The sequence below is a fragment of the Leopardus geoffroyi genome, chromosome B4 (assembly GCF_018350155.1).
Source record: "Leopardus geoffroyi isolate Oge1 chromosome B4, O.geoffroyi_Oge1_pat1.0, whole genome shotgun sequence".
NCBI lineage: Eukaryota > Metazoa > Chordata > Mammalia > Carnivora > Felidae > Leopardus > Leopardus geoffroyi.
The window spans coordinates 131,421,903-131,448,647 of NC_059341.1; the positions used below are offsets into that span (position 1 = coordinate 131,421,903).

A 26,745-nucleotide genomic window follows, 5' to 3' on the forward strand; every position below is an offset into this window, starting at 1 on the left:
TAGCCTCCGGGGGTATCTTCTCCTGAGTCCTGCTCAGATTCCGAACGATGGGTCCCTCCGGCGAGGGTTGCGGGACCCGGCGCGCAGCGCGCGCTGCCCGTGGCTCGCTCACAATTTGACCTTCAGTTCCCTCTACTGCTGCCTTGGACGTTTCTCCTGTAGGTGGCGCTGCAGAGCGGGAACCGGGATGTTGGGTCGCGGCGCCCCCTGGTGGTCCGTTTCCGTCAACACTTTGACTAACTTGCAAAGCCGTTTCCCTAAAGTCAAGCGCAGCGAGGGTGTGAGTTAGATGAACGTGGCCGGGGGGGGGACTAGAATTCAGTGTGATAAGTTTTGAGACACAAAGAAGCAAAGGTGCGCACGGAGAGCTAGACCAAGAGGGGTCCAATCCGTACCAAGCACACTGTCACCAATAATAACAACATTAACAGTCGTTACTTTACGGATTTACCTCCTACGTGCCGGCCTTGGACTAAGCACTTGGCATTCGTGATCTTATGGAACACACCTCCAGAGAGCGTGTATCACAAGAACAATTACTTTTATCTGGAGCCAGGCACGCGCTAGGAGTCTGGCGCGGAAGAGGGGCTCGCTCCGTTCGGAAAAAAAATGATTAACAGAGCAATCCTAGGAAGCCGGTGTCGTCTCCACTTAGGAAAATGAACTGCCAGTCAGCCACAGGCCAGAGCCAGGGCACCTGAGCTCCAGACCCAGCCCTTTTGCGCCAAAGAGAAGGCAGAACCCTCTGCCTTCAGGGAGCTTGCTGTCTGATTGGTTTCACCCACACCCTCTGTCTTCAAATACCTCTCCCCGGGGCCTGCCAGGGGTGGCTATTCGTGGCTCTGGGAGGAGGGCCAGTGAAGCTCCCCTCATAAATTATAAGGAGAGACACATGTGGGTCAAGAGTGGGGAATTCAGTGGGTGAGGGATCCCCAGGAATCTCGCTCAGTCTAATCTGGGATTTTCCTTGTCCTCCCTAGGAGCGCCGCTGACTCAGGCAGCAGGCATTTGCGGAGCTCCCCTCAAGAGCTCCTGGTCCTGCCTCCTCCCAGCCCCTGGCTGTCACTGTGCCCCATTTCCCACCGCCCAGAGCTCTCAGGCCTGACCACGGCTCCTCGGAGGAGGCGTGCCTCGTCTCTAAGCAGAGGACTATGCTTTATCCTGTAGACGCCAGCACCTGAATCCGCCATGGTTGGGAGTGCTGTGCTTTTTGGGACTTTTAGAGCCAGCCCTGGGTCCCATCCAGTCCTCTGGGAATCCCTCGGGGGTGGCCTGAGTGTCTCGAACCCTTCCTTGGAGCTGTGGATCTGAAGGGAACCCTGGCCGTCTTTCGTAAAGCAGCGACGCCCCTTCTGGAGCGGCCCCGGCCGTTTGTTTTTGAGTTCCTGAAGCTGCTTTCTTCCAGCGTTTATTTCGTCCTCTTTGTCACTGTCAGACGGTCACCTGACTGTCATTTGCTTCCCACCGCCCCCAGCAATTTTCTTCCCGATCAGAATCTCCGGGCTGTTTCGGTTTGGGTTTGCTCCCAGAGTAACCTGGGGGAGGGAAGGCCCGTGGCTGCTTTCTTCTAGGAATGCAATATCTGAGCTTCGGTGCCCGGGGCGGGAGGCTACCAATCTGGATGGTTCAATGACTCTGGTTTGTTTACGCACGGGCTGTGGGGGGAGTGGAGGTTATCAGAAGTCAGCTGTAGATACGCGAGAGGTCACGTCAGGCGTTTCTTTGTACCTCCCCAGCAAGGCTGCATAAATACTTGCTTCATGGAATGTGTGAAGCATTTGGCTCCCTCTTCCTGGCTACTCCTCTGCCTCGTTCTCCGCTCTCCACCCCTGCAGCAGGACGGGAGTCTAGTGCTGACAGAATGTCTGGCCTCAAATTACACCGGATCAGAGCTCGGGCATAAAATTAGCAGCAGCTAATGTATGAGGAGCCAGAGAAATACCCACATTCAGCAGAACCATGGGAAGAGCTGGCCCCCCACAGCCCTGGGGCCTTCCCTGGACAATCCCCCCCCCACACCGCCACTCCACTGCTCTCCCTCTCCCTGCCACCTCCCCTACTGCAGAGGCTGCTGCCCAGTGGCTGAGTCAGGACCACAGAAGGCTTCTTGGGGTGGAGGGAGTGGGGCATGGGAAGCCAAGACCTTGAGAAACCTGGGAAAGTGAACTTGAGGGGCTTGCCTTTCCCGAAACACACCCCCCACCCAAACATACACACACACACACACACACATGCTGAAAACTATGAACGAGAATAAGAAATTCCCATGTGTCTAGGTACTTTTCATACATGTTTCTCATTAATACTTAATGCCACCCTGTTCAGTAAGGCTGTTTTACAGATGGGTAAAGAAGATCAAAAGGGCACATTGGTTGCCCAAGTTCATGTGTTACAAATGCACTCATGTCTATGCTCATTATGTGCCCACTTAGATCCCATTATCTCGATACAGCCTCTCATATAATCTCCCTACTATGCTCTACACTGCATGCTTTAAAAAAATTGTTTTAATTTATTTAGTTTTGAGAGAGAGAGAGAGAGAGCATGTGGGGGAGGCTCAGAAAGAGGGAGACAGAAGATCCGAAGCAGGCTGCGCGCTGTGAGCGCAGAGCCTGACGTGGGGCTCGAACTCACACACCCACCGTGAGATCATGACCTGAACTGAAATCAAGAGCCCGTCGCTTAACCGACCGAGCCACCCAGGCGCCACAACACTGCGTGCTTTTGTGTGGACATGACATAAACGCACTCACACTTCCCTACACGGAGTTGGGTGCGTTTACGTACACATTCATAGGCAACGCTGTGTGTTTCCCATCACGCACATGTGATGATACCTACAGTCATCATGCCAGTGCCGTGTCGCACTTTCTTGCTAAAATGGTCCCTTCCCGTCTTTCCTGGCCAGCTTCCTCCTGACCTCAGCCATGGCTGAATGCTTGCAGCTCTTGGTGCTTACAGACACCCGTCGCGGGTCCCACGTCACATGTAGTTGTTTTATCCCACGGACCAGGAGCCCTAAGACATCAGTGCCTGGGTCGAAGTCGTTGTTTATATTATTTCTAGTTCCGCAGGTGTGAATTCTTCCGTGTGTTGAGTCTATAAGCTGTCTTTCGCAGTGTAGGTGTTCTTTACATAATTTGTACTTTTGATCTGTGAGCTCACAGGCAGTTTTATTGTTGCTCCTACAGGTTCACGGGCTCCAGAATATTATGATGTAACGCCTCAGCTTGGGATTTCCACGCCGGGTGGGGAGTTTGGCTCTGGGCCTCACGCCGGTGCACGTTTCCGGCTTGAGGCTCTGATCTGGCGTACGTATCCCTCGTTCGACCCATGACCTGGGAGAGTATCTCTATTCCTAGGGTGACCCCAGGCTGATAGCGGAAACATTCTTTTTTTCTTTTGAATGTTTTTTATTTTATGTTTTGAGAGAGAGAAGGAGACAGAGCGCGAGTGGGGGAGGGGCAGAGAGGGAGGGGGACACAGAATCTGAAGCAGGCTCCAGGCTCTGAGCCGTCAGCACAGAGCCCGATGTGGGGCTTGAACTCACGAACCATGAGATCATGACCTGAGCCGAAGTCGGACGCTCAACCGATGCTTAACCCAGTGCCCCTGAGAGCTGAGCAATTCTGTTCCTCGAATCAGTTCTGACACCTGGTTTCACACTAGTCAGATTTGACTTCTTGGTAACAGCAGGAAATGCAGCCCAGACCTCATCCCAGACCAGACATTAAAATCTCCGCCCCGATAAACCGTATCCACCCTTAGTTTTCCCATGGAGTGGGAGGCACCAGCCCCTCTCTCTGACGTAGCTAGTTCCTCTCTTAGAACCTGAACATAACACCTTCTTGCTTTTGAGCTGGGCTCCATATGTTTAAAATACTAAAAAAAAAAAAAAGTATTCCCCAGCCTTTTTCATATGTCTGGAGTAGGATGGGAAATTTCAACTTGGTTTCATTCTGCCATCTTATCTCTATTCCAAATGCCTTGCTCAATAAATCGTTGTTGATCGTCTCTATTTTTTCCCCTCTCTTGTCCTCTCCTCTGTCATCCTCCAACTGCCCCTGCCTCCCAAGCAGTCCATAAGGGACCTTGGTTTCAGAAGAGCTCTTGGCTGGATGAAGGGAGGCAGATTCTCACTGAGGCAGGGCTGTGGAGCTGGGCCCAAAGCATGTTCCCTCCTGGGGACTCTGGCTCCGCCCTGAGCTCTGTTTGGGACAGAAGGTCCCTTGGGGTGGCTGGGTGGGGCAGGGACAAGATTCAGAGGAAGGCTCGAGGCTCCCAGCTGCCCTCCCTCGCAGCAGCCAGACAGCACTTGGGATCCTGAGAAGGGCTCCTGTCCCCACTCCCTTTGTCTGGGAGGTAACAAAGGGGCTGTTGTAGATGATCCTGGCTCTGGGCTCCACGCAGATGGCTCTGCCCCCACAGACCCCTGTCACAGTCCTAGGGGCCCTGATGTGGCATGGGTTTGGGACAGATGGAGCCAGAAGGGCCCATTCTGTGATGCCCATGGATGGCCAGGCACGGCCCCTTTCCCATCTACACCCTGTCTCTGCTGTCTTTCTGCTTTGTGTCGGCAGCACACGAGTGAGCGTTGGGCGTGAATGCGAGTGTGTGTGTATGGGACAGGTTGGGGTTCCCAGAGAGCTCCCCTCAGACTCCAGTAGCCACACCTGTTAGAGGAGCCACAGAATCACCAACTGGAAGCTTTCCATTCGTCCCCTGAATATCCACTGAGTGCTTGACATGTGCTTGATGCCGTGCTAGCCGGGAATGCGGTCATTAAATGTATAAACACACAAGTAAATACGAAATCGTAATCGTTCCAAATACTCTGAAGTAAAAGAACAGGGGTGTAGGAAAGAATATGATGCAAGGGGCTTAATTTAGGTGAAGCATCAGGGAAATGCTCGCTGACGAGGTGGCTTCCAAGGCAAGTTCCAAAGGAGGCAGGGAAGAACATTCCAGGAGGGGAACAGCATGCGCGAAGGCCCTGAAGGGCAGCCACCTTGGAGCATTCTAGATGCTCCAGCGTGGGGGTGTGGGAAGGAGAGAGCCAGGGAGCGGGGACTGGGAAGCCAGCAAGGCCTTCAGAGATTGGAAGGCAGAGAGGGCCAGGAGTCCAGACTTTCTCCTCAAGTGCGAGATGAAGGAGTTGAAGAGTTTAAGCAGGGAAAGACGAGATCAGGTAACATAAAGCTCACTATGGCTGGCAGATCCAGAAAGGACTGGCTGGCTGTGGCAGACCTGGGGATCTAGGGATGAGGGAAGTATAGCCCAGAGCTCCCCGGGGAAGGAGAGGACAGAAGCATAAACCGACACTCACCCTCTAGAGGACAGGTAACTGTGAGTGTGTGCTCTGCGGGGGAACCCAGGGAGGCTTCCTGGAGGGGGTGGCATTTGCCCTGGGCCTGAGGGATGGCAGGCAAGGTGGAAGCCAGCATCCCAGGCCTAAGGAATAGTTTGGGCAAAGGGTTGGCAGTGAAGGTGAGAGGGTTGGGCGTGACGCGCCAGAGGAGGAGAAGTCACTCTCCAAGTTCATGAGGCCCCTTGGTGGTTGAGTCAGCGCTGGGACCCTGCCTCTGATGGAAGGGAGCGCTCCGGTGCCCCATGGAGGCCTGGCACCAAGAAATCCTATCAAGGAAGTTCTCAAAGCCCCAGAGTCAGTGGATTCCTGCGAACGCAGCATCCAAGGGTGGGCACTTCCCCAACTGCAGTGAAGCTATGGGGCGGGGAAGGGGAAGTGTGGGCCCCAGGCCAGACCTAGAGAGCCCAGAGGCGGAGCTTCTTCTAAGTGACAGAAGCAGGGGCGAGGCCTCCCCAGGGCCGTCTCCTGGGACCGCCTGGGACCACAGCAGAGAAGCAGGGTGGCTAGAGGCGAGAGAGGTGAACGCGGCCTGGGCCTGCCTGGGTGAGAGACCCTTGCCACTCACGCCCTGGGAACACTGGCGGCCATGGCCGTGGCCCAGCAGCTGCGGGCTGAGAGGTGAGTGCAGGGGCGGAGCCCTCCCCGGGTCTCCTCGCTGTTCCTCGCAGGCCTTGGGGGACAGAGGCCGACCCTCCTGCAGCCCTTTATTACCAAGGTCAAAAGTTAGGAGGCTGGAACTGAGTCAGAACCCAAGTGCTCGGCCACGCAGATTCTTAGAAGTGTTTTTCAAGGAACCTTCCAGTTTTTGCTCACTTCCCTCAGGCGCAGATGAAGACGCCGAGGCCCAGAGAGGGGAAGTGACTTTCCCAGGGCCACACAGGAGTGTCCCATCTGGACAGGATCAGGTGTCCTGGGGCCCAGGCCGGGCTCACTGCTTTGCATGGCTTTTCATCTTCTGTTCAAACAGAATCACAGAATCTGGCTTCTTCCTCTTTACCCAGGGCCTGGCTCAAATGCCAGAAGCCTTCTCTGACAGCCCCCTCGTGGCTCTCGGACCGCCGGCCTGGTTTTCTCTTTCCGCACAGTCCTTAAACTGCTTGCAGGACATTCTACACTCACTCATTTGCTTCTGTCTCCCTGGCACCCCCATTAGAAGCAGGCTCCGTGACAGTATTTGTCCCCTGGTCACTGCCGTATCCCCAGCATGTACCACCTTTGAGCTGGAGAATGTCCCGGGTCCAGGTGCTGTCACTGCACAGATGAGAAAAGATGAGGACCAAGGAGGATAAAGTACTTACTCAGGGTCACATGGAGCCCGGCCTCGTCAGGGCTTAGCTTCATCTCTCAGCAAGCCTGTGCTCTGAGCTGTGGGGGACCCGAGGACACAGGGCGTGGCTCCTGCCCTCGATGGGAGCAGCAGGTGACATCAGAAAAAAAGCACGCTGGGTGGCGGTGATGGGGCGGGCTTCTTTGGGGTCACAGCGGGCTGCAAAGGGTCCACGGCGGCGTCTGGGGTTACAGGTGGAATTTCCAAAGGCTGAAGGTCAGAAGAAAGCTGGTCTGTGTGTGCGCTGATGGAGGGGTCGCAGAAGCAAGGGCTTGGAGGGTGGTGCAAGGGCTGGGTTTTCCCACCGGATTCCAGATTCTTCCTCCACGGCTCTCACTGGAGAGGAAGCTGAACACACAGGAAGTGGCTGCAGCGTGAAGCTCGTGGCACTTCCTGTTTCTTGGGGTACGTGTGTCAGAAGACAGGACGCCCCCCAAAGAGCTGGTCCCCCCAGACTGTGCTCCCTTCCTCCCATCCTCTGTTTCCATCCAGCCACCCTTACCCTCCCCAGAGGATGAAGGGGCGCCCGCCTCCCTCCTTTCTTGGGGCCATGGAGCCAGGTCCTGGGCCTCCCTGCCCCTCGGATGCCCTGGATGTGCTGTGCCTGAGGCCAGAGCAGAGGACACGAAAGGAAAGCGAGGGTGCAGCCGGGCTTTCTAAGACCTGAGACATCCAAAGTTGGAGAGGACTGCCTTGGGGTAGTGAGATGGGTCCCAACAAACATGTTTTAACCACTTTCTGAGTGCGGGAGCCACAAAACCCGAGCTAGCTGCCCCCTGAAGGTCTGTCCAGGCCTCAGCCCCCTCCCATCCGGGATCCAAAGTGGACTTTTCGCGAACAACACGAGTGCATATGAACCCAGAGCATCCCCCGGCCCCAGAAGGCCCTGGGTTGACTTCAGCTCTGAGGGGTCCCGGCTGAGGTCTCCGGGGGAGCAGGTTTTCTAGGGTGACTCCCAGTCAGGATCGCACCCTCCCTCCCCCAACTCTGCCCTGGTGCACAGCTTCCTGGCTCAGCACCCCCCCCCCCCCCCCCGCACACAGCAAGGTCACTCCCATGCTGACCCCCAGGGCACTTGCTAAAACACAGACACGGAAGCGGCCCTGTGGTGAGCACCTGCTATGTGTCCAGTGCTGTTCTGGGCACTGGGGGTGCAGCAGCGAGTAGGGTCCCTGCTTTCGTGGGGATTCTCAGGCTGGGCTCCTCACAGATGAGACCTCCTGACCCTCCAGGTGTCCCCGTTTAACAGAGGGAGGAAGGAGCCCAGGCACAGAGGGGAGTCTTCCCAAGGTCCCCGCTGGCAATGGCCGAGCAGGGACTCGGGGGTCACCTTCCCCCCCGCGCCTTCCCGCTCTGATGCCCATGCTGTCCCAGTGTAACCCCTTCCTCGCCCCCACCGCCCCGCCCCCAGTGCAAGGCACAGGGCCTTTGTGATGGGCCCTGCCTGTCTCCCTCGCTCCGTCTCTCCTTCCTTTCTGCCTCTCGCTGTGTGTTCCAACAGTGCTCAAACTGCCCCCCGCCCTGAAGTTCCTTGAACTTGCCCCCTCCTGCCTGCCTAGAGCCTTTGCACTCAGTTTCCCTTGCCTGTGGTCCTGTAGCTTGCCTGTGGTCTTCGTCTCCCGCTGGCCCAGCCCCACTTCTTCTGAGAAGCCCTCCCTGACTACCCTCGGTCTGCGGGAGCCGAGCCCTCCGATGGGTAGAGCGCCCTGCTCTTCTCTCTGGTGGACGTAAGTCCCATCTTCGAGGTACCTGCTTGCCAAGCTCTCTTGCCTGCTTCCCTGCCGATTCTCGGAGGGACTATAATAATGGCTGGCTCTGTTACAGCTCAAAACACCGTGTGCTTTTCCTTCCCGGCCTCTCTGACCATTGAAATGACATCATCATTCGTTCCGTGTCCAACTCTGGGTCCATGAGACCCAGAAGCCAGAAGCCACGTCCTAACGTGCTTAGGACACTGTCTGAGCTCCCCTAGGTGCCAACAAGGGTGTGCTGTTATTATCGTTGCTGTTGCTGTTGTGATTAGTACCTCAGACGGGGAAACTGAGGCTGGGAGGAGGGCTGGGATTTATCCAAGTGCCTGCAGCGAGCTGCAGGGGCAGCAAATGAGGGGCAGGGTGGCGGCGTTCGGGAACAGAATTCTAGAGCCACACCACTTAGGCTCAAATCCCAGCCTCTCGATTTCCTTGGGCAGGTTCCGTAGCCTCTGTGTGTGCCTCAGTTTCCCTGTCTGTAAAAAGGTGTCAGGAGAGCATCTGGCACGTAGCACACGCTCAGGAAACAGTTAAGTGTAGTAACTGTTACCCAACCTTCCCGACTTGCTGCCCAGAGCCATTTCTACGCTCTGGTTCCTTCCTGTCCCCCTGCCATTGCATTGCAGATGAATTACCCGTGAAGCACACAGCCTCAAGGGAGAAAGTGGAGGAAGAAGCTTCTCCCAAGGGTGTTGGCCGCGGGGGCGGGGGGGGGAGGGGGCATGTGTGGAAAGTGAGTGGGGGGGAGGGGCTGCCAGTGGTCACTGAGTTGCTCGGAGAGTGGCGGGGATTTCCTCTGCCTGCCCATTGTCACCCTGAGTCACCCCCCCCCATCCCCGGTGGCAGCCACCAGCGTCCCGAGGTAGCCAGAGGTCCCACGCAGCCCAGGCCCCATGGGGACCAGCAGCAGCTGGGACTGGGTGTGCAGACTGAGAAACCGACCTCCTCTGAGGGCGTTGGAAGTGGTCGCCCCGCCCCCACTCCCACCCTGTCTCCCAGCTGCTCTGAACTCTGTGACCCCTGGCTGCTTTCTCTGTCCCCTTGGCTGGCTGTTTTCTCTTCCTCCAACGTCCCTCTCGGCCCCCTCTGCTCACGGTTTGCTCTTCCAGGGGGATCTTTACCGCGAGTCACCGGCACGCGGTTCTTAACCTCTCCCGCTGCAGCAGAGAGAGACCCACGCTCAAGCCCTCTGAGCTCCGGAACCACAGCAGCTCTTGCCAGACCTTGACCTGGGAGCCCAAGAGAGTCCTGCGTTAGCGTGCCCGGAACTGAGTCCAGCAACCCTGCTCCCCTCCCACTCATCCTCGTCAGAATATGGGTGACACGTGGGCGTCACTCTTGACTCTGCCCTTTCGTTCACCTCTGCATCCAAATAGTCCCCAAACCCTGCTGGCCGTATGCCAGGAATGACTCACGAGTTGGTAGTGTGTCTGTTAGAAATGTATGAGGCTGCTGGGCACAGAGAAACCGAGGGTAGCTTAAACACACAGGGGCTTATTTTTTTTCACATGACAAGATGTCCAGAGGTAGGTCACAGCTGCTCGGTGACCCAGCACCAGAATCCCAGAATTCCTCTGGTCTCCTCAGGTCTCTGCCTCATGGATGCAATATGGCTGCTGTGGGTCCAGACGGCACATCTGTGTTTAGGGCAGACCGAAGGGGAAAGGAGAGGAATCCCTGCCGGCCCGTCCCTTCCTCTGGATCAGGAAAGCAAACGCTCTCTGAGAGGCCCCTGCCCCAGATTTTCTCTTAGGTCTCATTGGCCAGAAATGGTCCCGTGGCTGGTCTCAGCTGCAAGGGAGGCTGGGAAAATAGGAAGGAGGTTATGAGGTGCGGCTCAGACCAATCATGGTCCGTCACCTTGAGGCCAGGCCCACCGCCACCCTAAAGAATTGGGGCTTGGGGCGCCTGGGTGGCGCAGTCGGTTAAGCGTCCGACTTCAGCCAGGTCACGATCTCACGGTCCGTGAGTTCGAGCCCCGCGTCAGGCTCTGGGCTGATGGCTCAGAGCCTGGAGCCTGTTTCCGATTCTGTGTCTCCCTCTCTCTCTGACCCTCCCCCGTTCATGCTCTGTCTCTCTCTGTCCCAAAAATAAATAAACTTTGAAAAAAATTAAAAAAAAAAAAAAAAAAGAATTGGGGCTTGATTAGCAGGAGGAAGCAAGGGACACAGCAATGAGACAGCGTCTGCCGAGGGTCGTGTCTCTGCGACTGTTCTTTCCACCTGTCCCCGCTGTCTGGCTCTGTCGCCATTGTCCCTCCATTGCACCGAGGCACTGCAGGGCCTCACAGTGGTGCTCTGTCCCTCCGGCCTCTGTCCTTTTCCTCTCCACACATCTGACTCCACCCACACAAGCCCTGAGCCCGCTCCTCGGGCCTTGAAACCTTCGCACATGCTGTTCCCACTGCCTGGAAGGCCCTCCCCTGGTGGATTCCCCTTCGACCTTCTCTTCAACGACCTTCTGCACCTGGCTCAAATGTCACCTCCTCCCCAGGCTGGGCATGATGAACCATTCTCCCTGTGGGACACGTGCTGACTTTGTTTACTCCCGTGACCCGGGGCCTAGACCCGGAGGACGTGACTCGATGTGTGGCTCCTGGATGAATAGCGCAGCCACAGAGCAATTTGCTAGACTATGATACGTCTGCTGGCATATGGTCCCCTCTCCAAATGGGCTCACTCTCAAGGTTGGGTCCCGGAAGGGGTGTTGACACAGGCGACGGGCCGGCGGGCTGCAGGTGGTAACCAGGCTTTCTTTCCCTCCCGCCTCCCTCAGCGACTTTGAACAGCTTCCCGATGACGTAGCCGTCTCGGCCAACATCGCCGACATCGAGGAGAAGAGGGGCTTCACCAGCTACTTTGTAAGAGAGACCCTGACCTTCAGCCTCTGACCTCTAAACCTCCAACTCTCATCCCTTAACTTCTAGCCCTGGGCTTTGCAACAGGGTGATTTGCCTCCAGGGGACATTTGGTAGTAAATGTCTTTTTGTAAGACTAGTTTTTTTTTTTTTTTTTTTCTCAAGTTTATTTACTTTGAGAGAGAAACATACACAGAGAGAGAGAGAAGGGGAGAGAAATCCCTTGCGCACACGTGAGCAGGGGAGGAGCAGAGAGAAAGAGAGGGACAGAGAGAATCCCAAGCAGGCTCCTGGCTGTCCGCGCAAAGCCGGGGACGGGGCTCGATCCCACAAACCTTGAGATGGTGACCTGAGCGGAAACCCAGAGTGGATCGCTTAACCGACTGAGCCACCAGGGCGCCCCTGGTTGTAAATACCTGGAGACATTTTTGATGATGACCACTTGTGGGGGGGTGCCACCGGCGGGACGGAGCCCAGAGAGGCCTCTCAGCACCCTGGGGTGCACAGCACAGCCCCCCACCACAGAGAAGGGTGGCCCCCAGTGTGATACCGAGGTTGAGCAACGCTGCTCTGATCCTAGCACCTGCGAACCCCGCCCCCCCTCCCCCCTCCGACTGGCCCTGGCCGCCCTCCACCCTGGCCTGTGTCCTCTCCAGGTTTTTGTCATCGAGGTGAAGACTAAAGGAGGATCCAAGTATCTCATCTACCGCCGCTACCGCCAGTTCTACGCCTTGCAGAGCAAGCTGGAGGAGCGCTTTGGGCCCGAGAACAAGACCAGCCCGTTCACCTGCAGCCTGCCCACACTTCCGGGTAGGCCCCTGGCTGCGGAGCTGGGAGCCCGGCCCCGCGACACAGCCGCCACCCGCCGCCGATCCCTCCAGCTCCATTCAGCCCCCACGCAAACCCTTCAGTCCAAGGCCCCTCCCGGCAGTCGCGGGCTGCCCCCTCCGGCCTCACGGCCCTCGCCCTCCAGTGCTCCGATGACTTCGCGCCCGCTCTGTTTCAGCCATCCCCGCCTTGTCCATCCCACGGACTCGCGAGCGCCCCCTCTCGCCCGGTCCGAGAGCTGCGCTTCTGGGGCCGGTTCCCCGGAGCTTCCGCTCCCTCACCCATCCCTCTCCTCCCCAGAGGCCGTGGGCGCCCCATCGCTGCTTCTGGACAGTCCCCTCCCCCCTCGCCTCCTGGCCTTTCTCCCCGGCTCTGTCCGAGCACGCACCCCGCACCCCGGACAGGCGCAAATCTCCGGCCACGGGGCACCTGCCCTCTTGAGCCCTGCAGGGGTGTAGGGTGCCGGGTGCTGTCCCCCAGGGGCCCCCCGGCTTCTCTCTTCCTCCTTCAGAGCCAGTTCTGCTCACGCCTGGCCCATCACTTCTTTGGGGCTGCCAGGGACAGGGACCCTCCCGCTCCCGCCCCCCCCCGCCCCCCCCACAGTCTCCAGCACGCTTTGTCCCCCTCTCTGTGTGTGGCTTTCCCTTGACAGCATATCCGTGGCCTCCTGGTACTCTCGCCTTCTCCCAGTTCACTTCCAACCTCACCCCTGCTCCTCCAGCTCCTTACAGAATCTGTCCCCCCTGCTGCCCCTTGAAAGGTGGGCCTTCTGTGCAGTGCCACCTCCCCTCCAGACACCCTCCCCCGAACGAGGTAATCTGAACTCTGACCTTAACTGCTCCCTTCTTGCTGCTGAGTGCCAGCCGCCTCACCCCAGACCTCAGTCACTGTCCCCCTCCTACTAGCTGGACACCAGCTTCTGCCCATCTCACGGGTGGCAGGAGTCAGACATTCACCTTCTGGTGGGAGTTCTTCCGGTAGACGGTTCTACTGGGGGGCCCCACCTAAGGCACCTGGAGAGGACATGTGTCTTGGGTCAGCCATCATCTGTTTCCCGATCCCCCTAAACACGCTGCCTTGCTTTTGAGGAATGACCCCTTCATCTACCCAACAAATATTGATTGATTTGGGCCTCGTCGGCATCTTAGGAGCCCCCTGAGAGTTCAAGAATTTTGATGCCCGAGTCCCACCCCCGGAGCCCCTGATTTAATAATCCCGGGCGAGTCCTATGACAATGAGATTCTTAAATGCTCCTTGGGTGACTTCGATGTGTAGCCAGGGTTGAGGACCCCTGTGTTAGGTCGTGGGATCAAGTTGAGAACTAAGCAAAGTTCCCCTTCTCTTGGAGCCAAGAATTGTGTGTGTGTGTGTGTGTGTGTGTGTGTGTGTCGGAACAGGCAGTAAAGAAACAAGTAAAATATCAGCTGGAAACAGTGCAACCCAGCTGAAAGCAAGCTGAAAGGCAGTGTGGACTGGAAGGGTCTCTTGAGCACCGCTGAGACAGTGGGGAGGGTTCCTGGCCTCGGGGGGCGGTGCAGCTCGGGGCCCAGAGACCACGTGCTCGGGCCAGGCTCCCAGGACAGCTCTTTGCACTTCCTCAGCCAAAGTGTACGTGGGTGTGAAACAGGAGATCGCTGAGATGCGGATTCCTGCCCTCAACGCCTACATGAAGGTAACCGTGGGGCCGTGCCACCTGGGCACCTGGGAGGGCACCTGGGAGGGTATCAGGGAGGGCACCTGGGAGGGCATCAGGGAGGGCATCTGGAAAGGCACCTGGGAGGGCATCAGGGAGGGCACCGGGGAGGGCATCTGGGAGGGCACCTGGGAGGACCTGGGAGGGCATCAGGGAGGGCACCTGGAAGGGCACCTGGGAGGGCATCTGGGAGGACACCTGAGAGGGCATCAGGGAGGGCACCTGGAAGGGCATCTGGGAGGGCATCTGGGAGGACACCTGGGAGGGCATCAGGGAGGGCACCTGGAAGGGCATCTGGGAGGGCACCTGGGAGGGCATCTGGGAGGGCACTGGGAGGACCTGGGAGGGCATCAGGGAGGGCACCTGGAAGGGCACCTGGGAGGGCATCTGGGAGGACACCTGAGAGGGCATCAGGGAGGGCACTTGGGAGGGCACCTGGGAGGGCATCAGGGAGGGCACCTGGAAGGGCATCTGGGAGGGCATCTGGGAGGACACCTGGGAGGGCATCAGGGAGGGCACCTGGAAGGGCATCTGGGAGGGCACTGGGAGGACCTGGGAGGGCATCAGGGAGGGCACCTGGAAGGGCACCTGGGAGGGCATCTGGGAGGACACCTGGGAGGGCATCAGGGAGGGCACCTGGGAGGGCATCTGGGAGGGCACCTGGGAGGGCATCTGGGAGGGCACTGGGAGGACCTGGGAGGGCATCAGGGAGGGCACCTGGAAGGGCACCTGGGAGGGCATCTGGGAGGGCACTGGGGAGGGCATCTGGAAGAGCATCTGGGAGGGCATCTGGGAGGGCACCGGGGAGGGCATCTGGAAGGGCACCTGGGAGGGCACCTGGGAGGACACCTAGGAGGGCATCAGGGAGGGCACCTGGGAGGGCACCTGGGAGGGCATCTGGGAGGACACCTGGGAGGGCATCAGGGAGGGCACCTGGGAGGGCATCTGGGAGGGCACCTGGGAGGGCATCTGGGAGGGCACCTGGGAGGGCATCTGGGAGGGCACTGGGAGGACCTGGGAGGGCATCAGGGAGGGCACCTGGGAGGGCATCTGGGAGGGCACCGGGGAGGGCATCTGGAAGGGCATCTGGAAGGGCACCTGGGAGGGCACCTGGGAGGACACCTGGGAGGGCATCAGGGAGGGCACCTGGGAGGGCATCTGGAAAGGCACCTGGGAGGGCACCTGGGAGGGTATCAGGGAGGACACCTGGGAGGGCATCAGGGAGGGCACCTGGGAGGGCACCTGGGAGGGCATCAGGGAGGGCACCTGGGAGGGCATCTGGGAGGGCATCAGGGAGGACACCTGGGAGGGCATCAGGGAGGGCACCTGGGAGGGCACCTGGGAGAGCATCTGGAAGGGCACAGAGAGGGAAGTAGCCCATGTACCATCCCTGAGCACAGCTGTGGGGTTGCTTCTCCTGCTGCAATGGCCCCCATCTTCAATCCTTAAAGGCCTGGCCTGGGGGGAGAAATAGGTTGTGTTCTCAGAGCTCCAGGGGGTGGGGCAGAGGCAGTGGAGAAGGTACAGGAACCGCACTGTGAATCGACCAGTCTGATGTCTGTGCCAAGTGTCCCGATAGCGAGCTGAATAGGATCGAGTGTGTGCCCCCGAGGTACCTGCTGCCCAGTGGGGGACACGGAGAGGTGGGTCACGAAATCACAGAACCGTGGCCTGTGTAACGGAGGCGTGAGGGACCGGGGCCCCAGCTCTCTCACATGGCCCCTTTGTATGAACTGGAGAAAGGCCGTCCCTTGCCAAGGCACGGGCTTGTGTTAGTTGCATTCACGAGCCTTGCCCGGTGCCCTTGGATACTCCCCAACCTTTAAATTGTCTGCATCCCTAGGAGATGGAAGCAAAGAGAAAGAAGCATCTTGAAGGCTGAGACCAGGCTGGTTAGGAAAACCCTTCTACCAGTCAGGGCTGTGCAAGAAAGCGGCAGGTTTCCTCATGAGGTAGTGAGCACCCTGTCACTAGAGGCATCCAAGCCACGGCTTGATGGCAACCTTAGGAAACTCCAGAGGGGAGCCCTCCTCCTAACACAGAGGCCCCCTCACAGTCAGTGAGGCCTCCCCCTCCTCTTCTACTCTCATGGCTGAAGAGCACGGAACTAGGCGTCTTCAGTCTTCGCTCTGACATTGACCTTTTGGGTGATTTGGGCCAAGTAACTCATCCTCTCTGGGCCTGGGTTTCCTCACCTGTGAAATGTGGCGGTGCCTCCAGCTCTCTGGTCTCCTGGGGGAGGAGTGATGTTGGGAGCTTCCAGAATGTGAAAGATCATAACTCCTAGTGGAGTGAGCGGCAGGAGGAGCGCAGAGGAGGTGGGAGGCAGGAGGAGGTGACCCCTGCCCTCTCCAGTGGCTGCAGGAATCCTGGGCTCTGGGCAGAGAAGAGGGAGGGTGGGAAGCCCCTCGGCTGCCGCACCGGAGGCATCTCCCCTCAAGGGGGCGCTGTGATGCCTCCTCCCTCAGAGTGGCTGGAGGCTCCTGTCTTCCTGCAGGGTGGGGGGGGGGGGGGGGGAAGGGATGAGGCTGTGGAGCTGGGCCTCTTGGTTGCACACCTGGGCGGGAGGGTCCTCTCTCTGCCTATCTCTGTGTGATTCGGTTCCTTAGAGCCCAGGGGTCCATCAGTGCAGGAATCTCTGCTACGGTTCAGGGCCGGGGAGCTCACTACCACTCTTCCCTGCTCATCTCCTTGGACAGTTATTAGAAAAATCCGATTCCTTGTAACTTGCACCGCTGTCTCACCACTGTCCGCGTGGAGAATATGGATCATGTGATAATGACACCTGCCTGGAAGGCTGTGGGGCGCTTTGCCAGGAGGCTCTTGATATACATTTGTAGGGTAGACGAACAGGCTGATTTACTTCCCTCAGTTACTTGTGAGTTGGATGCTATTATCCCGATTTACAGATGGGGGAGTGGACGCACCGAGAGGTGGAGCCACGCATTGGGTGCCATAGAGCAGCCAGAGAGGAGGGCTGAGATTTGAACTCACGTCTCTGGGACGCCGGGGCTGTGCTTTCGCCCTCCGTGCTACGTTGTAGTAGAAGTAACAGCAGCGATGATCATGTCCAACTTTGACGGGGCTCTTGCTAGATGCCCGGTCGTGTTGTAAGCGTTGTGCACTGTTCACTTTTTTAATCCTTACACCATCCCACAAGGCAGGTGCTGTTAGCATCCGCCTTTTATGCATGAGCATATGGAGGCACGCTTGGCCAGGGTCACGCAGCTGGTGAGGGGGACTTGATCCCAGGGGTGGCCTGGCTCAGTCTGTACCCTTAAACCCATCTCTGGGCTGCCTCCCAGCCCTCCCCATGTGACAGCTGTGTCCTGTCTACGCTCTGCAGTCCTGGTTCCTCTGGAACCTGGTTCCTGGTTCCTCCTGGCCCCTCCCCGTCCTGCTGCCTCAATGGGATTCTCGGGAGGGGGCTGGGTGCCTCTGGAGCCATGGCACCCAAAGCTGACCACAGAGCTCCTGGGGACCTATGCGTTGTCCAGCTTGGGGGGGATGACCCTGCCAGATTCTGGGTACTCTGTGTCCTCACAGCCTTAGGACCTTTGCATTGTAGCCAGTGTACCCAGCATCAGATGGAGTGAGAGTCCCGACTCCACTCTTTCCCAGCTCTGCCAACTGGGTCAGGCACTTTGCTTCTCCAAACCTCAGTTTCCCCAACTCTGATATGAGATGAAGTATCAGAAAGCATTTTTTAGGCTGTAATGCCACCAACTGTTGTTGGTTTGGGTCATTCGAGGCATCCTTCCTCCCACTATCGTCGCATTTTCATCTCGAGGTTGGGCGTCGGTGGCAGATGGCTCTGGGGGCCCCAGCTCTGTCGCTTGCCAGGCCAGGTGGCCTTGGGCGGGTCCCCTAACCTCCCTGACACTAACTTTCAGGCTTTTTATGAGATGGGGCGAAGCCATGTGGTGTGGCACTGAGTACAGTTCCTGGACAGTCACCGCCACGTCATCGTACCTGTCGTCACCATTGTTGTGTCTGGAGGCCTTTAAGGTCTTTCCGAATGAACTGTTCTCAAGCCAGCTGGTCCCCTCCTGATCTCAAGCCCAGGAGTAAAGCTTATGAGATGTTACACGTCTTGGACGAAATAAAATGTGTCCTGTTGCCGTGCTTGGGCAGAGCCAGCGTTAATAGAGAGGGGGGACCAGTGTGGGGGACAGGGATGGAGCAGATAGGCTGGGATGTCCAGACCTTTCTGCTGACCCCCCACCTGTGCTGTCTCCTCTCTCCAACACAGAGCCTCCTCAGCCTTCCCATCTGGGTGCTGATGGACGAGGACGTCCGGATCTTCTTCTACCAGTCACCCTATGACGCGGAGCAGGTACCCCAGGCGCTGCGCCGGCTCCGGCCACGCACCCGGAAAGTGTAAGTGACCAGCCCCTGTGCTCTCTGGGCCAGAGCCCTGGGCCGCCTCCTCTTAACCAGGATCTCTGCCCCAGATGCCCCTGCTGCAAAGGTACTTCTTTTCCCTGGAGGAAGAGAAGAACCAGAGATCAGTTCTATCCCTGAACACCCCAGGATGTTCAGGTGGTTAGATGAGCTTGGAAAACCAAGCGCGGGCCTGGAGGGATAGGAGGCGGGTGCATTTTGATGTGTGTGACAGAGCGGACCGGAGGACAGGGGCTGGACCACTGACAGGGAGAGTTTGGAGCCACAGCACCCACGGGGGATGCCGCAGGGCTCTGAGTGCCTGGAGAGAGTGGGGAGAGGGAGGGAAAGGGGGAGCTGCTCTCTCTGCAGACCTTCTCAGAGCCTTTCCTGGGCTGCCCTGCCCCCCCACACACACTCAGTTGCAGCTCCTGGTGTATCACACTGGTCCCCAGGGGGGCGCTGCTGCTCCCTCTCTGATTCCAAACAGCCCGCTACTCCCTTCCAGCCCCCTCCTCAGCAGGAAATAATCATGGAGAATCCAAGCCACTGAAATAAGGCTGGGTTTCGAAAGCCAGGCTTCTGCTGCTGCTAAGAATTCCAGGGACAGGGCTCCTGAGCCCTGGCCTCCCTCCCAGCTCCTCCCTCCCTCCTCAGGCCAGTATCTCTGAGTGTCCTCTTGGTGCCTGGCCATCTCCCCACGCACGCAGGCAGGCATGGTCTCAACGTCACCTGAGCCGCGCGGCCCTGCCCCCAGAGCCCTGGAGCAGTGCAGCTCTCCAACCCGCTTCCTTGGTTGAAAAATTAGAGGTTGGGGGTGGGGAGTAGTAGGAAGAACAGATGTGAAAGCGTTGGTAAGTTAGAGCACTAAGCAAATGTGTGTCTTCCTCCCCACCTCCTTGCTGATCCTCTGCTTCCTGGCCCACAAAAGGAGATACAATCCCTCCCCCAGTGACAGCGGGAACCAGGGAGTGAGTGTGATGGTCAGAGGAGCAATTGTCGCTGCATTTTTGACATCCTCCCCCTCCCCCGCCTTTCCCACCCGTGATGAGGGGCTCCTCTGGGCACAGAAGCAGGGAGCCAGGCCCTGAGAGAACCAGGAGGGCTGACAGTCCTCCCTTCTCTCTCCATAGCAAGAGTGAGTCCCCACCAGGCGCCCTCTTTGACCGCATGGCCGCTCCGAGAGCAGAGGTAACCCCCCCGACCCCGGGGCCAGGCCTCCCATCTCACCTCTGGGCTCCACCTTTGGCCACTGTGCCCCCACTCTGGGTGCCCTTTGTGTGCCTCTGTGTGTTCCTGTCATCCCAGCTGACAGGAGCTGGTGTGGGGAGCATGAGGGGAATGCGGCCATCCATCATCCATTCGGCAAGCTTTCCTGGCCTCCTCCAGACCAGCCCCACCCTGGGGACTAAAGCCTCAGAAATGACTCACACAAGGCGCTGCCCTCAAGGAGCTCACAGCTCCCTGAGGACACACGTGTGGAAACAGTGTGGACTGGGGCCCACACTGGGGGGCCGAGGAAGGTGCTCAACCCCGGGAGTTTGGATGCTTGCCTGTCTGTGCTCATCCCACCAGGTCTGGAAGGAGCATGTTCTGGAGTCAGAGTGACCTGGCTTCTAATCCTGGTTCCTCCATGAACAAATGAGTGGTCTCAGACAAGTCACTTATCCTCCTTGAGCCAGTCTCCTCAACCATTAACTGGGACCCTGAGGCATGTGGAGCACGGTAGTAGGAATTCATGGAGTGCTTCCTCCGTCCTGCCTTACTCCACTCTTCTCCCAGGCCCTGTTTGACTTCACTGGGAACAGCAAACTGGAGCTGAATTTCAAAGCTGGAGATGTGATCATCCTTCTCAGTCGGATCAATAAAGACTGGCTGGAGGTGAGGTTGGGGTGAGGCTGGGGGTGAGGTTGGAGGTGAGGTTGGAGGTGAAGTTGAAGTGAAGATGGGATGAGGCTGGAGGTGAGGCTGGGGGTGAGGTTCGAAGTGAGGTTGGAGATGAGGCTAGAGGTGAGGTTGGAGGTGAGGCTGGGGGTGAGGCTGGAGGTGAGGCTGGAGGAGAGGCTGGAAGAGAGGTTGGAGGTGAGGTTGGGGGTAAGCTTGGAGGAGAGGTTGGGGTGAGGATGGGGGTGAGGTTGGAGGAGAGGATAGGGGTGAGGCTGGGGGTGAGGTTGGAGGTGAGGCTGGAGGTGAGGTTGGAGGTGAGGCTGGAGGTGAGCTTGGAGGTGAGGCTGGTGGTGAGGTTGGAGGTGAGGCTGGACGTGAGGTTGGAGGTGAGTTTGGAGGTGAGGTTGGGGTGAGGATGGGGGTGAGTTTGGAGGTGAGGTTGGAGGAGAGGCTAGGGGGAGGTTGGTGGTGAGGTTGGGGTGAGGATGGGATGAGGTTGGAGGTGAGGTTGGAGGTGAGGCTGGAGGTGAGATTGGAGGAGAGGCTGGGGGTAAGGCTGGAGGAGAGGCTGGGGGTGAGGCTGGAGGAGAGGCTGGGGGTGAGGTTGGAGGTGAGGCTGGGGGTAAGGTTGGAGGTTAGGTTGGAGATGAGGTTGGAGGTGAGGTTGGAGGAGAGGCTAGGGGTGAGGCTGGGGGTGAGGTTGGAGGAGAGGATAGGGGTGAGGCTAGGGGTGAGGTTGGAGGTGAGGTTGGAGGTGAGGTTGGAGGTGAGGCTGGAGGAGAGGTTGGAGGTGAGGTTGGGGTGAGGTCGGAGTTGAGGTTGAGGTGAAGATGGGATGAGGCTGGAGGTGAGGCTGGGGGGAGGTTGGAGGAGAGGCTGGGGGTGAGGTTGGAGGTGAGGTTGAGGTGAAGATGGGATGAGGCTGGAGGTGAGGCTGGGGGTGAGGTTGGAGGTGAGGTTGGAGGTGAGGTTGGAGATAAGGCTGGAGGTGAGGTTGGAGGTGAGGCTAGGGGTGAGGCTGGGGGTGAGGTTGGAGGTGAGGCTGGGGTTGAGGCTGGAGGTAAGGTTGGAGGAGAGGATAGGGGTGAGGCTGGGGGTGAGGTTGGAGGTGAGGTTGGAGGTGAGTTTTGAGGTGAGGTTGGAGGTGAGGATAGGATGAGGTTGGAGGTGAGGTTGGATGAGAGGCTGGCGGTGAGGCTGAAGGTGAGGTTGGAGGTGAGGTTGGGGTGAGGTTGGAGGTGAGATTGGAGGAGAGGCTGGGGGTGAGGCTGGATGTGAGGTTGAGGTGAAGATGGGATGAAGTTGGAGGTGAGGCTGGGGATGAGGTTGGAGATGAGGTTGGAGGAGAGGCTGGGGGTGAGGCTGGAGCAGAGGCTGGGGGTGGAGTTGAAGGTGAGGCTGGGGGTGAGGTTGGAGGTGAGGCTGGGGGTGAGGTTGGAGGTGAAGTTGGAGGAGAGGCTGGGGGTGAGGCTGGAGCAGAGGCTGGGGGTGGGGTTGGAGGTGAGGCTGGGGGTGAGGTTGGAGGTGAGGTTGGAGGAGAGGCTGGGGGTGAGGTTGGAGGTGAAGCTGGGGGTGAGGTTGCAGGTGGGGCTGGGGGTGAGGTTGGAGGTGAGGTTGCAGGTGAGGCTGGGGGTGAGGTTGGAGGTGAGGCAGGGGTGAGGTTGGAGGTGAGGTTGGAGGAAAGGCTGGGGGTGAGGTTAGAGGTGAGGTTGTAGGTGAGGCTGGGGGTGAGGTTGGAGGTGACGCTGGAGGAGAGGTTGGAGATGAGGCTGAGGGTGAGGTTTGAGGTGAAGCTGGGGGTGAGGTTGGAGGTGAGGTTGGAGGTGAGGCTGGAGCAGAGGCTGGGGGTGAGGTTGGAGGTGAGTCTGGAGATGATGATGTTTCGGGTCTCCTGGCGGGGGTCAGAGGAGGCAGGGTCAGGGAAGGCCCCAGGGAAGCGATGCCGTCTGAGGGTCACCCGGGAAGTCCGAGCAGCTGGGTGGAGGCAGCCTGAGGAATACAGCCACGGGGAGGCAGGTGTGTGAGCGGAACAAAAGATCCCGGAGACCACACCTGCCTTCGGTTCTGACCCCAAAGGACAGTTGCTCCAGGCCAGTCGGTTGACCTACTGAACCGACTATCTTGGTCTATCGCAGGGTTTCTCCCCGGCGGCGCTGTTGACATTTGGGGCCAGATTGGCGTGGGGCCATCCTGTGCACTGCAGGGCGTTCCGCCGCATCCTTGGCCTCCGCTCACCAGATGCCGGCAGCACCCCTGCAGTTGACAGTCAAATCCCTCCAGACATTTGGCTCGGGGTGGGGGAGGCTGCAAAATCAGCCGCAACTGGGACGCGCTAGTGGGTCATCTGGGAGAATTGTCCTAACCGTCGTGCGGCAAGAAGAGAGAGTGATACAGAGCATAAGCTCCGGGGTCGGCCTGCCTGGTGTCCTTTCCTAGTTGTTTTTAACTAGCTTTGCGTCCCTGGGAACCTTGCTCAATCCTGTGGTTTCCTTTTCCGTAAATGGAGAGAGCTGGCAATTTCTTCCTAGCGGTCCTGGGAGGGCCGGCCGAGGCGCAGCTGTTCGGGGCTTGGCCCGCAGAGGGCCTCCGTGTGTGGCATCTGGCCGGTGCTGGGGCTGCTGGGAAAGTGAAATGAGACTCTGACGCCAGAGTCCGTCTTGACTGTTGCTTCGTCCCCGCAGGTGGCATGTGGGGCCCCCCCAGGGGTGATTGGTGGATGGAGATGGGAGGTCCTGGCCTGCTTCTGGCCATTCCGGTTGGATCCTGCTGCCCTTAAAGTTCCCTTTGGTCGAGGCTCCTGAGGCCGGGGGGCGGCTGAAGGAGATTGTGGAACGGGCCCCAGGGGTTCTTGAGGGGGAGGGGAGGGTCACTGGTGTCCAGGAGCTAGACAGGGGCAAGGACCATTGGTCTGGCCGACTTGGCAGCTTTGATCTTAGCCCCCGTCCTGGAGCCGTGTCTCGGGACTCAGTGGCTCTTACAGCTGTTGGGCATTGCTGGCCACTCTCCAGACCCAGGAAATGTCTGTTGCCTTCCTGTTTTCTGAAAAGTTCTGTGTGTGAGTATGCTGGCCGACTGCTGGCCTCAGGTCAAGGGGAGGGTCAGGGGAGGAGCGAGGGGGACTACTTGGAGCCTCAGTTTACATGTCTGTGAAACGGGATGTGGATGATGTCTCTTCCAAAGGCTTGTCAAGATTAAGAGAACAGGTGGCAGTGGCTGGGTCTTGGCCTGGAGCTCAGGAGAGAAACCTGGGCCGGAGAGAGAGTTCTGGAAGTCTGATCTAGAGCAGGCACTCGGTGCAGGAATGAGCGAAGAGAGCCACACCCCTTGATCTCCCTCCTCTGTTCTGTTTTCCTCCTTAACACCCGTGGCCATTGGCTCAGCGCGGAGCTCACCAAGCTCCCTGCACGTTGACTGTCACCCCCCATTATGATGTGGCTCCCAGAGGGAGGGCAAGCACCCGCCGTCCATTCTTTTTTTTAAGTTTTTTTTAATGTTTATTTATTTCTGAGACAGAGAGAGACAGAGCATGAGTGGGGGAGGAGCAGAAAGAGAGGGAGACACAGAATCCAAAGCAGGCTCCAGGCTCTGAGCTGTCAGCACGGAGCCCGACGCAGGGCTCAAACTCACGAACCCTGAGACCATGACCTGAGCCGAAGTCGGTCACTCAACCGACGGAGCCACCCAGGCGCCCCGAACCCGCCATCCATCCTGAGTGCCCAGAGTGTGCCACCTGGCTGGTGCTGGTGACGTCTGTGAACCAATGACCCAATTAGGTGAAAGCAGCTTTCCGGATGAAGCGAGATCTTGACTATTGTTCTATTCTGGGACAGAAATAGAAGTCTTCTTGGGGCCAACAGCACGGTGACCTGGGTCACTTATTCTCCTACCTTTGCATATGACCTCGTCTGCATAATGACAAGGGTGCCGGGGCGGGGCGGGGCTCGAAGTTGGGTGCTGCTGTCTCCCTTCCCACTGTCAAGGCGGCCCCTTCTTCCCTCCTCAGGGCACCGTCCGGGGAGCCACGGGCATCTTCCCACAGTCGTTCGTGAAGATCCTCAAGGACTTCCCGGAGGAAGACGACCCCACCAACTGGCTCCGCTGTTACTACTATGAGGACACCATCAGCACCACCAAGTTCGTGGCCTGTCCACCCTCCCTGCCCCTCCCCACCGCCACCCCAGCCCCCCGCATCGCACTCTGGGCTCTGAGACCTCCCCTCACCCAACTGAAAGCCTCCAGGGGCTCCAGATAAGCCATGACTCGGTAACAGGATGCCAAGACCCAGAGGGGTCCCGCCAGCCTCGTTCCCATGTCCCTCTTCCGGTCTGATGCCCCCTCACCGCTGCCTGTTGTCCCCTTAGGGACATCGCGGTGGAGGAAGACCTCAGCAGCACTCCGCTATTCAAGGACTTGCTGCGGCTCATGAGGTGAGTGGCTGGAGGGGGACGGGGTGGGGGGCGGGGGGTGTGCGTCAGAGACCCCGGAGGAGAGAACAGAGGGGCAAACGCGGTGCGTTAAGGTTCATCTGCTTTGCCTTCTTGTTTCGGCCCCAGCCCAGCCCCTCAGGGCAGATGTCAGCTCCCCATGACAGAGCCGAGCGGGGGTCCGCAGAGACGTACGGGGCCTTAGACGAGGTCACACGGCCTGTGAGTGCGGATTTGTGGCTGGAGCCAGCTGGCCAAAGACCTGGGGGCTTGGGGCCTCCACCAACAGAGAGGACCACCACCCCCCAAGGTCCAGCGTGTCCACGGACCCTTCTTTTACAGAATGGAAATAACATTGGTCGGTTTCCGACCATGAGAGTCATTCCTGTTAATTACATGTGTATGTGTGTGAAAGAACGTCAGAAATGGCAGGAGGGTATAAAGAAGCAGAATCACCTCGGGCATCGCTCCGCTCATCATTAGGCGCGCATTCAGATGTCTCCAGGGCACATCGCCACCCCATAAAGGTGGCGTTAGCTGGCCACGTGGTGTCATTCTAGGGGTGAGCCAGAATGAATGCAGCCACCCCTCCTCGGCTGTTTATGTTACCCCCGCTTCCTTACGCCCATAAATCATGCTGTGGTTCTCGCGTTTGGTGATCTGCCCGATAGTCCCCTCAGGATGAGTGTCTAGGGGTGGAATTTCGGAATTAAGGTGTTTGCAAGTCTGTTAGGTCTCCCATCCCTTTGTCGTATTCCCCATAGGAAGGTTAGATCACGTGAGTTCGAGCCCCGCGTCGGGCTCTGTGCTGACAGCTCGGAGCCTGGAGCCTGCTTTGGGTTGTTCTGTGTCTCCCTCTCTCTCTCTGCCCCTCCCCTGCTCACGCTCTGTCTGTCTGTCTGTCTCTCTCAAAACTAAATAAACATCGGGGCGCCTGGGTGGCGCAGTCGGTTAAGCGTCCGACTTCAGCCAGGTCACGATCTCGCGGTCCGTGAGTTCGAGCCCCGCGTCGGGCTCTGGGCTGATGGCTCAGAGCCTGGAGCCTGTTTCGGATTCTGTGTCTCCCTCTCTCTCTGCCCCTCCCCCATTCATGCTCTGTCTCTCTCTGTCCCAAAAATAAAATAAAAAAAATAAATAAATAAAAAAATAAAAAAAAAAAAACTAAATAAACATTAAAAATATTTTTTTAAAGGTTGCATCACTTGTCACTTTCGCCAGCCAGGTCCACCCCACGTCAGACAGTCCCAGTCCCTCAAGAGACCTTCCTCCACGGCGGCACACAGCTCTTGGGGGCTTTATTCTCTCTACTCTGTGCCCGGCCAAACCCACCCCTCGGCCTCACGTTGGTTCTTAACTCTTCACGTTTGTACACAAGGCACTTCAGGCCATGCCACGAATTTGTGGTGAAAGCCTCTTCTCCCCTGTAGGTCTCAGTGTCCCCGTCTGTGCAGTGGGAGGTTGGACCCCATGGATGATAAGGCCTGTGCCAACCTCTGACCCCTTCAGATTCTTAGATCCTGGCTTTAAACCTCCGTCAGCCCCCTCTCTCTGTCCCCACGCTTTGGCCTAAGGCCGCTGGACCTCTTATTAACCGTGACCATTCCCATCCAGACAGGAGTTCCAGAGGGAGGACATCGCCCTCAATTACCGGGATGCCGAGGGGGACCTCGTTCGGCTGCTTTCAGATGAGGATGTGGCGCTCATGGTGAGACAGGCCCAAGGTCTCCCCTCCCAGAAGCGTCTCTTCCCCTGGAAGCTACATGTCACCCAGAAGGATGACTACAAAGTCTACAACACTGTCCCCTGAGTTGATGGGGACTAAACAAATAATAAATAAATAAATAAATAAATAAATAAACTTTAAAAATAAATACAAGTACCTATTTATTTTTGGGAAAGAGAGAGAGAGAGAGCAAGCAGGGGAGGGGCAGAGGGAGAGAGAGAGAGAGAGAGAGAGAGAAAGACCCAAGCAGGCTCTGCACTATCAGCACAGAGCCCAACACGGGGCCCGAACCCAGGAACCGCGAGACCATGACCCGAACCAAGATCAAGAGTTGGACGTGGTACCGACCGAGCCACCCAGGCGCCCCTCAAAGTATCTTTTTTTTTTTTTTTTTTTTTTTTTTAAATTTTTTTTTTTCAATGTTTATTTATTTTTGGGACAGAGAGAGACAGAGCATGAACGGGGGAGGGGCAGACAGAGAGGGAGACACAGAATCGGAAACGG

The 26,745-nt window shown here is 58.0% G+C and overlaps 1 protein-coding gene across 3 annotated transcripts; it reads left to right on the top strand.

Moving 5' to 3' along the window:
* Positions 1-5,773: 5,773 nt before the first annotated feature.
* NCF4 (neutrophil cytosolic factor 4) lies at positions 5,774-26,376 on the top strand. 3 transcript variants are annotated; one of them, XM_045463984.1, is made up of 11 exons: positions 5,774-5,986; positions 11,222-11,306; positions 11,960-12,113; positions 13,733-13,803; positions 18,077-18,204; positions 19,341-19,398; positions 19,990-20,088; positions 24,098-24,228; positions 24,456-24,521; positions 24,648-24,740; positions 26,130-26,242. In XM_045463984.1, the coding sequence occupies exons 1-10, from the start codon at positions 5,955-5,957 to the stop codon at positions 24,721-24,723; spliced, it is 900 nt and encodes a 299-aa protein (XP_045319940.1). In that variant the 5' UTR covers positions 5,774-5,954; the 3' UTR covers positions 24,724-24,740; positions 26,130-26,242. The 3 variants fall into 3 exon arrangements, with proteins under 3 accessions (XP_045319940.1, XP_045319938.1, XP_045319939.1); XM_045463982.1 differs by lacking the exon at positions 24,648-24,740 and having other exon boundaries at positions 5,775-5,986; positions 26,130-26,376; XM_045463983.1 differs by lacking the exons at positions 5,774-5,986; positions 24,648-24,740 and adding an exon at positions 10,618-11,132 and having other exon boundaries at positions 26,130-26,376.
* The last annotated feature ends 369 nt before the right edge of the window (positions 26,377-26,745 follow it).

What these genes read in the sequence shown, in the direction of transcription:
- NCF4 (XM_045463982.1), top strand. Translation starts at nt 5,955, where the DNA reads ATGGCCGTGGCCCAGCAGCTGCGGGCTGAGAG. An exon ending in CAGCCTGCCCACACTTCCGG is followed by an intron (nt 12,114 to 13,732) that starts GTAGGCCCCTGG and finishes GCACTTCCTCAG; the next exon opens with CCAAAGTGTACGTGGGTGTG. An exon ending in CGGCCACGCACCCGGAAAGT is followed by an intron (nt 18,205 to 19,340) that starts GTAAGTGACCAG and finishes CTCTCTCCATAG; the next exon opens with CAAGAGTGAGTCCCCACCAG.